This window comes from Bactrocera dorsalis, chromosome 5, assembly GCF_023373825.1.
Source record: "Bactrocera dorsalis isolate Fly_Bdor chromosome 5, ASM2337382v1, whole genome shotgun sequence".
NCBI classification, from domain to species: domain Eukaryota; kingdom Metazoa; phylum Arthropoda; class Insecta; order Diptera; family Tephritidae; genus Bactrocera; species Bactrocera dorsalis.
This window is the reverse complement of record NC_064307.1, coordinates 35,749,128-35,758,135: the sequence shown is the minus strand read 5'-3', so window position 1 is coordinate 35,758,135 and position 9,008 is coordinate 35,749,128. Positions and strand designations below refer to the sequence as shown.

Here is a 9,008-nt window from a genome sequence, read left to right as displayed (position 1 = left end):
TTATTACTGACTTAAACTTTTAATAATATATTTCCTTTTTTATTAGTATCTTTTATTATCAAATTTTTTATTTTAATTTTTTTTATTATTTATTTATTTGCAGTGGTTTATCTTGATCTGTATTGTTTTTTTTCGAATTTATGCTACATTTAAATCAAATACATATTTGTGTATATTTTGTATTTGTAGTAATTCCCGCTCGTACAATCCCCGACAACGGGTTTCTGCCACTTTGAATGCTATACTCTTTAATTGTATTTATACATAGTGTGTATATATATGTATATATATACTGAGAGTGAGCACATTTACATAATATATTTATAATTTTACTGTAGTATAATATAGAATTATCCCCTTACATTTGCACGTTATTTTCAGTAAATATAATCTACATTTGTTATGTTTGTGTGTGTGTATATATACTTGTGTGCATGTGAATTCGATGGTGGTTTTGTAATGAATGGATGGATGGCTGCACTCAGCTAGAGCAACTGGTTAAAATGCCCTAAAAGCTACACTAACGTTTATATAAAAAGATAACCGCTTCGTTTATGCAAAATGTTGCTGTCCTGTATATTTTCAACGCAATCAATACGTAAAAACTCGCTTATATTTAAAGTGTGTAATTCTAGTGAATACGCCACATAAGGATATCACACTCGAGAACAGGCTAGGCTGTGCATAATTTTTAGTTGTGTTAAAACTTTTCAAAAGCCATAGCAAGAGTTGCGAATGCCTGGCGTACTGAATTTATGCGTTTTGTTAAATCAATTGCGCAAAACTAAATTGAAAACCGCTTTGGATTAAGCATGCACGCGTTGCGTATGAAAAACTCTTTAAAATTCTTTATTCAAACTATCTCGAAGAAAACTTTATTTTTGCACTTTGCTTTTTTTTAAGTTAATCATATACATGATGATATGAGATGAGTGTACGACGTAATTACATGCCTTTGCAAAGGAAAACTGTTAATTAACAAATCGAACTAACCTGTTAAAGCAAAACAAATGTTAAACATGTCATTGGCACCAATCTGCACGCGCAATCGTTCAGTTACGTTTCTTAATGGATATGTGCAATTATTGACAAACATTTTTGCTTTAGCGCTTAGCCAATCAATTTAATTGTAAATGTTTTAAAATATTTTAACTCTTAAAATTAAAATAGTAATAATTATAATAGTAGTAGTAGTTGTTGTTGTAGTTGTAGTATTAAAGTTGAGAAAATGTAGGTTGTTGATTCCTAGTATAAAATTCTTAGAATTTTACTTTCCTCTCCAACTATAACATATGCTTGCGCCTCGCTTCCTGCTGTGTTGCCCAAAATTCAGTTCCTTCAATTAACTTAACACAGGTGATAATATCGCCACCGCTAAGTTGACGCCACTTGCTATACATATGTATTATGTGCGTTTTAGAGATAACATTCTTTTTTTTACTACTCCGAAGTTGCATTGCATATCGTAGGCCAGCTTTGTGTGTGTTTGTGTGATTGTGTGCATGAGTAGTTTGTAAGTATGGGCGTATCGACATTTCTCTTGTTGTATTAACCTGCTAATATATTTATTTATATGTTTCCTTTTTTACTTGAATTTAATTTATGCTGATTTTATTTGGCTCACTCTCATCCTCTGCAAACTTTTAAAAATTGTTTTTTTTTTTTTTTTGTATTATAGGTAATTGTAATTTATAAATTGAATTTCCTTCCTGTTTAATTAAGGATTCAGCATAAAAGTCGTATTTTATTTCTAATTTTATTTTCTCTGGTTTTAATGTTTTGTAAATGCTTTCGTATTTGTATGCTTCCAAGTTGAAAACATACCACCACCATTTCTACAATGTAATTCTGCCTTTACAGTAGTAGCTTTACCCTTTCTTTTAATTAATTACATCCAACTTGCTCACTGATGAGCGATCTTCTTAAAGTTCCGACAGAACATTCATATTTTCATTCAATTTAATTCTCTCTTTTTGCTTCTTAAAATTCATTTTCATTTCATTTTTTTAACATACAAATTCTTTAATTGTTTTCGCTGCTTTTTGTTTTAATTCTTTCGTTTGGACTTGTGTAGTTTGTATCAGATTTAATAAAACTATTTTACTAACATCTTTGAATGATTCCACGTTGTATTTATTCTTCTTCTTCTTTTCTGTATATTCTTAATCATCATTATTAATATTATTCGCATTGCTGACGTCTTATTGAACTCTTTTTTAACGCTCAAATACATGTTGATGTTGTAAAAGTAGACTTATTGTTATGCATCGCAGTTGGTGGAAGAAATATTTGGTAAAACACATTTAATTAATATTTCTACTCCAGACAAAAAGCGAAGAACATCCGTATATAAATATATTTTTCTTCCGTACGTTCCAGTTTCCGTTACATTTTCCATTTATGATGCATATATATTTTCCGTTTTTCCTTTTATGATGTTCTCATTTATGTACTGTACTTGATATATTTGATATTTGTTGATTTCTTGTGGCTTCTTTTGCTATTAATGTAGTATTTGATGCCTTTTTATTTGGTTCTGAGGATTGTTATCATTATTGGCCTGAAAAAAATAAGTTACAATTTAGTATGTATGTAGTAAAACTAAGGATTCCTTAAAATTATATACTGAAAATAAATTATTTAAGTGCCACAGGGAGACGATTGGGAACAAGTTTGACAGAAATCATATGTTTTTGACAGAGTTGCTTTTTAGCGCTAAAAAATCTTAAATTATTATAAAAAGCTGTAAACTAGTCAGGTGGTTGTAAGCAAGTAATAATTAATTTGTTTCAAAATAGTTTTGAGTTTGAAAAATTTTTTTCAAGCTTCAAAAATATTTTAATTTTAAATAAAATTTTTCGGGTGTTGGTAAATTTTATATTTAAAAATGTTGAGTATGAGTTTAACATTTTTTACAATATTCTACTTCGGGTCCTTGATAATTATACAAACAACTGTTAGATGTACAAAACTGGCATAGAGTATGCCGCATATTGCGAGGTATAATATTGCTACCGAATATTTGATAACGCTTATAAATGACGGCATTCATATAAGTAAAAAAAGTTACTCGGCCTATTTTTAAGGGAATAATTTGTATACTTCAACTATCATTTGCGAGGTTATGGAGACTTACCAACTCCGCCAGCTGCGATTGGCTGCGGTGTGTTGCTATTTTCCACAGTTGCTAATTTCGTGGCATTTGGAGTTGAACCAGACGCTGAGACCGATGTTTGTGGTGTTTGCACTTGAGTTTTCAGTGCTACAGCCGTGTTGGCACCATTGTTATTATTAGACGTACCGGAGTTTCCAGTATTAGTATTAGAAGCACCGCCGTTTGCGTTGTTCGCAGCAGCATTCGGGTTTCTGCTACGATTACGATAATTACTGCCTCCGCGATAGTTGCGATTGTAACCACCGCCATAAGAACCCATATTACGGTTGTAATAGTTACCGCGGCCACGATATCTAAACGAGTATGTACAAATCAGTGATACTCAATATTTGTTTCTACTTTAATTTAAGAGTGTTTTTAAGTTTTAAAATACAACTTACCCGCCACGTCTTGTAGATGAAAATCCAAATGTTTCACTGTTTAGCTTGCGCTCCTGACGCCAGTCGTTTTTCTTATTCTTACTACGATCCTGTGCTGCTTCGCACGAAATATTATCAAAGAAGGACTTCGTCTTATCATATCCAACAGTAATTTCTTCTTCTTCCGGTTCATGCTCGCCAGCGCCGGTCTCATTACCAGAGTCTTCCTTTTTGTCAGTTTCACCGTTTATCTATAAAAGAATATTGGAAGGATTTTAGCGAAATACAAATAAATTAAGTGAAGCGGTGGACACTACAAAAATTTATGAAACATTATATTATAACAAGTTATATTGTACACTTACAATTCACGTTGTAAAGAAAAAATACAACAATAAGCAAAATAATATTAAAAGTTAAATAACATATAGGGGGTTACAAATTTCGCAGCACAATATGAGATTGAAATCTTTTGAATTTGAGATGAACTCTAATGTATTTTAATCAAGAAAATGTAAATTATATAATACGAATTACGATCTCGTCTCGGTTGCAATATCATAGAAGTTCGTCTTGAATTCAAGAGGATTTCATTTTATTAAATTACAGTAATAAATATGTATTATGTTGAATTTGTTAATGATGTTATTTAAAATATAAATTGTGATGTAAAAAGAAATATAAATCGTAAAAATAAAACAAACAAAATAAGCAAAATAAAGCGAATGAATACCTGCTCTGTTTTGGGTTCTTCGCCCACCTTTAATTTGGACAATTGGGAACGTAGCTCCTCGAATTTAACATTGGCCTGCTCAAAGTCGAAATCTTGTAAAAATTTAATAGCATTCTTCGGATTCCGGGGTTTATTTTGATTGCCGCCAGGACCGCCCATTGGTCGAAAGCCCTGAAAGCAAACAAAAAAGAGAATTTAAATAGCTGTGTCATTTTCATTTGCTAGTCTTTGCGAACATAATTGGATTTTGGACTTTCGTCTAATTTTCACCCTGCATACTCACTTGATTTTGCATCCGTCCACGTCCGCCACCTCGATTCCGTACCATCATATTGTTAGCATTATTAGGTCCACCACGGTGCATGGTCCAAGCATGATTTTGGCCGCCTCCGCCGCCACCACCACCACGTTGATGGTTATTACGTTGATTACTATAATTATTACCACCACGAACCTCATGTTGATTATTATAGTTTCCGTCGGTGTGACGTCCAGAATCACGTCGATCACGTGACTGTTGGTAAAAATCATTGTTGCGTTGATTATTGTTACCACCACGTTGTTGATGATTTTGTCGCTTGTGGCCAGCATCACGCGAGTTGCCGCCATGTCCAGTGTTCTGATTCGGATGTTGATTTTGATGCTGTTGCTGAGCAGCCAAATCGGGTGAACCGCTCTTTAGCGAAACATGGCTCATAGGTGTCGTTGAGCGCGATGCACCGGCAAGTATGTCTAAAGAAACATTATTACATTATTTTATTACTCTTTTAAGAATATATACATTATTATACAAAATGCATGTGCTTTAAATTAAATTATCTAAAATAAAAAAAGATAAGTATAAAAAAAAAATAACTCGAAACTACTAAATAAGGGACAGCAAGCAATAAATGAGAGTGAATCTCTGCCTCTTTTCTGCTATTTTCAAGCTAATTTTGAGTTCTTTCAAAAGTTAAAAAAAGTATTGAACGTGGCTTCTCACTAGAAATCCAAAGATTGTCCTCAATTTATTAATTACTCTTTATTCAATAATACCATTAGTAAAGGATTCGTGCAGATCGAGTTCAAAATAAATTTAAAGAACTCTCTCTTAAAAAAACCGTATACTTATCTAATTCTCGAAACAATGAAACAATCACATGAAAAATTAATACTGACTTTAACTAGCATATGGCTTCTGAAAACTTCGCCCCACGAAGACCCTACTGTTGAAAAAAATTACTTAAAAGTACTAAAATATTGAGAATTCCTATTTCTTTTATACAAAAAATGTAATTTTTAAAGAATATGTCCGAAATGTGTATCAAGTCAGATCGTCTACATGATAAAAATGTCCAGATGTCGAAACACTTTAAACCAAGGAGCAAGTAATTGCTAGTCAATGCTTTATAAAATATTCAATTACGACTTTTAGAATAATTCAAATCTACCGATATTTACTAATACGAAATCAACTTAAAAGAGTGATGATATTTAAATTAAAAAAATATTTGTTTACAAAAAAAATTCAAAGATAAAAAAAAATATAAAATAAAGCGCACAAATCAAACTTTCTCCAATTCAAAAAAGGCGTTACCATCACACCTTGGTCTTTGTGCTCTTTAAGTGCAGCTTGAGACATTATTTTCTTCACTTTGTTAGTTGCACCTAAAATAGTAATATTGCTACCAGAAGAAGCACCTCCACCACTACCGAGTAAACCTCCAATGAGGCTGGCGCCGCCGCTAGTTATACGGTTACTACCGATGACACCGCCACTATTACCATTACTACCAATTATACTACCAGCACCACCAATTGCTCCCAAATTTAAAGTGTTCGACGTTGGCGTTAAATTCGTTTGCGTCGATGCGTTTAAATCATTATGTTGCTGCAACTGGGTCTGGTTCGTTGGTATTGTGGATGCAATTGTTTTATTATGAAGTGATAGCTGTTGTGTTTGTTCCTGTATTTGGTCTGGTTGCTGAACATGGGTCAGATTGTTGTTGTTGTTGGTAAGTAACTCACTTGGTTGTTTTTGTTGTTGTTGTGATTTCGATTGCTGCTGCTGTTGTGGCTGAGGCGGTTGAGTTGATTGTGGTTGATTACCACCACCTAATATATATGGTCCCGGTGCTCCAGATCCAGGTGCTAATGAAGGCGCAGCACCACCAGCCCCTCCAATACCTAGTCCTCCCATTCCAAAAGGATTGCCATATCCTCCGACTGTGTTCATCGGCGGTGCATGGGGAGGATTCATATTGGGCATGGGGAAATGCGGCATCATATGCTGCCCATTTTGTAGCTGCACTTGCATTATAGCCGGGTCATTTGGATGCGGAAGGCTGTTATTAACAACCCGAATGTCTTTGATATCAGAACCTCTAAAAAGTATATAATCATATATTTGGCTCTGTGGAGCAATTTGAAACTGTGTCTCCCGGTCCTCTGTTCCGAACGATCGAACTGAAATAAAGTTAAATATGAAACAGTTTATTATAGTAACTTCCTTAAAATGTTAAGTTTGAAAAACATGTCAATGAATATACATATCCGATAAATATATAAATATTTATTCAAAAAGTTTGCTTTAGACTATGGAATTTAATTTTTTATGTCATAATTTACTTATTATATAAATTTTAAATTAGCTTAAGAAATTCATAAAAAAAAATTACATACAAAATTATTAAACACATCGTGGGAAACACTAATAACGGTAGCAGTTATTTCCGTTAATCGTTGTTCAGAATAACGGCCCGAACACACAAGAAAGTTAATTGAAAATTATTATATATAAAAACAATAAATTGATGTAAAAATGTTGACTTATAAAAAATATATTTACTGAAGTGAAAAAAATCAGTGCCAACATGACATTAAAAAATAAGAGAACTACAAATCAACAAAAAAAACTTTCAATAACATGAATACACCAACAAACAAAACGCAATAATCAAAGGAATTAAAGAACGATGTGAAATGAAACAGCATAAATGAAAGAAACCATTTTCTTTTTTTTTACACTGCACGGTTTTCTACACTCCTTTTCGTTCAATTCGCTTTTACACTGCTTTGCTGTTACCTTCGCTATTACGTTGACGCCGACGTCAACAACGACTGCACAACAGCAAAGAAACATTTTCCCCCCAAATTTGCAAATGGTGTGATTAGCGCTCCACATAACGGTATATGCAACTAATGTGTAGGTGTAACTTACCGTTCGAAAGAGCAATAGTGCACTCCTGGGGATCTACGGTGTATAGGCGACCCTCGTACCGAATATCAGCTTTGGAGATCAAGCTGATCTTAGAGCCCAACTCGGGCATTCCGGCACTCATTTTTCAGCTATTTTTTCCCCCAATATATACCAGAAAATAGTTCAGCAGCTTAACACAAACCAAAAACTGCAACAAAGAGCTTGAAACTTCCTTTGATTTGGTGCCGATTTTTTAGCTCACAAATATGATTTCTCTTGCCAGGTGCGTCACGACAAATGGATTGGCAAAAACGCGACGTATTAAAATTTCTTCTTCCAATGGCGGCGCTACTGCGGCCAGCGCTGTGCTGCTTTGCTAACTGCGTTGCAAAGCACTGCGACAATAGCAAAACCCGCAATTTACACTTGTCTTTTTAGAAAATATATTTACTAGCCACGCACTGAAAATATTAAATGATAACTACTCCACTTATTTATCCGTTGTTGGTCGAAAAACGAATTACACAAATTCAGAAGCGATTTTCTGAAAATTTTCACCTATCTCGGTCGTGTGCTTCGGCTGAAGTGGAAAGAAATATGTTTCGTTTGTCAATCGTTGAGTGGATGCCATAACAGGGTTGCAACAATTGGAATATAGTCCACAAGTATAGAGATGTGAAATTTTCTACATCAATTTCATTTAATATATTCCCTGCAAGTCAACTATCGTTTAATTACCCAACAGCGCAACCAGAGGCTTCTGTTAATGTTTCTGTGAGTTGCTTAATAACAATTGATAATTGTAAATGAAATGCTTGAATACTTGTACTCGTTCATCTCTTTTTTATGCAAAGGCCTTATGAGTTACTGGTTGTGTATATGTTAGTTACCTCTATAATTCTTTCAAAATATTGGACTTCGGTAGGCAGAAATACTTTTCAATACTATCGTTAACTTTACAGCCGTATTTTCCAAGTAATTAATTTAATAATTACCAAACATTTGCATACCCACATATTCAAAGGCAGCATTGGAACAAAACACGCTATACACCATTGTTAAGAATTCTCAAAAATTGTATGTAAATAAAAATAAATTTTTAATTAAAAGTGGGCAATTGTTTAATTTTTTCCTTTGTTTCCTCGCCCCTCGCCCCTCGCATTTCGAATTTATATGGTATACAAAATGTGATATACGTTCAATACTGATCGCATGATCCACAAAATGTGATCCGGATTTCAATATATTCAATAATGTTGTGATATGGATCACGATTCATTAATATTGCATACTAAACGTTCAATAAATATAGGATCTTGAATCGTTGTCAATATATATTGCATGTGTTGCAATTGCCATTGTGTACGTATACTTTATTTTAGAACTGACTCATATAAGGAAACTTTTGTTAACGAAACTCGAAATTTGTTGGCGATAGGGCGATGAATATGTATGTAAATATGTACTTATCAAAAACATGTTGAATTCATGAAAATTTTGATTTGCTAGTTAAAAATTTTACAAAATGAGGTCAAAGTATAATTAAGAGAAATTATAAAATGT

At 33.3% G+C, this 9,008-nt stretch overlaps 1 protein-coding gene across 5 annotated transcripts; it reads right to left on the bottom strand.

The window, feature by feature from the left end:
• LOC105233086 (protein LSM14 homolog B) lies at nucleotides 1-8,044 on the bottom strand. 5 transcript variants are annotated; one of them, XM_029553332.2, is made up of 7 exons: nucleotides 7,467-8,044; nucleotides 5,852-6,712; nucleotides 4,551-4,999; nucleotides 4,268-4,438; nucleotides 3,556-3,785; nucleotides 3,137-3,468; nucleotides 1-2,560 (listed from the first exon to the last, which is right to left on the bottom strand). In XM_029553332.2, exons 1-7 carry the CDS (start codon nucleotides 7,585-7,587, stop codon nucleotides 2,553-2,555), a joined length of 2,172 nt encoding a protein of 723 aa, XP_029409192.2. In that variant the 5' UTR covers nucleotides 7,588-8,044; the 3' UTR covers nucleotides 1-2,552. The 5 variants fall into 5 exon arrangements, with proteins under 5 accessions (XP_029409192.2, XP_049315190.1, XP_049315189.1 ...); XM_049459233.1 differs by having other exon boundaries at nucleotides 4,295-4,381; nucleotides 6,275-6,712; nucleotides 7,467-8,043; XM_049459232.1 differs by having other exon boundaries at nucleotides 4,295-4,438; nucleotides 6,275-6,712; nucleotides 7,467-8,042.
• Between the last annotated feature and the right edge of the window lie 964 nt (nucleotides 8,045-9,008).

What these genes read in the sequence shown, in the direction of transcription:
- LOC105233086 (XM_029553332.2), bottom strand. Translation starts at nt 7,587, where the DNA reads ATGAGTGCCGGAATGCCCGAGTTGGGCTCTAAGATCAGCTTGATCTCC. An exon ending in CACTATTGCTCTTTCGAACG is followed by an intron (nt 6,713 to 7,466) that starts GTAAGTTACACC and finishes ACTTTATTTCAG; the next exon opens with TTCGATCGTTCGGAACAGAG. An exon ending in GTGGACGGATGCAAAATCAA is followed by an intron (nt 4,439 to 4,550) that starts GTGAGTATGCAG and finishes GTTTGCTTTCAG; the next exon opens with GGCTTTCGACCAATGGGCGG.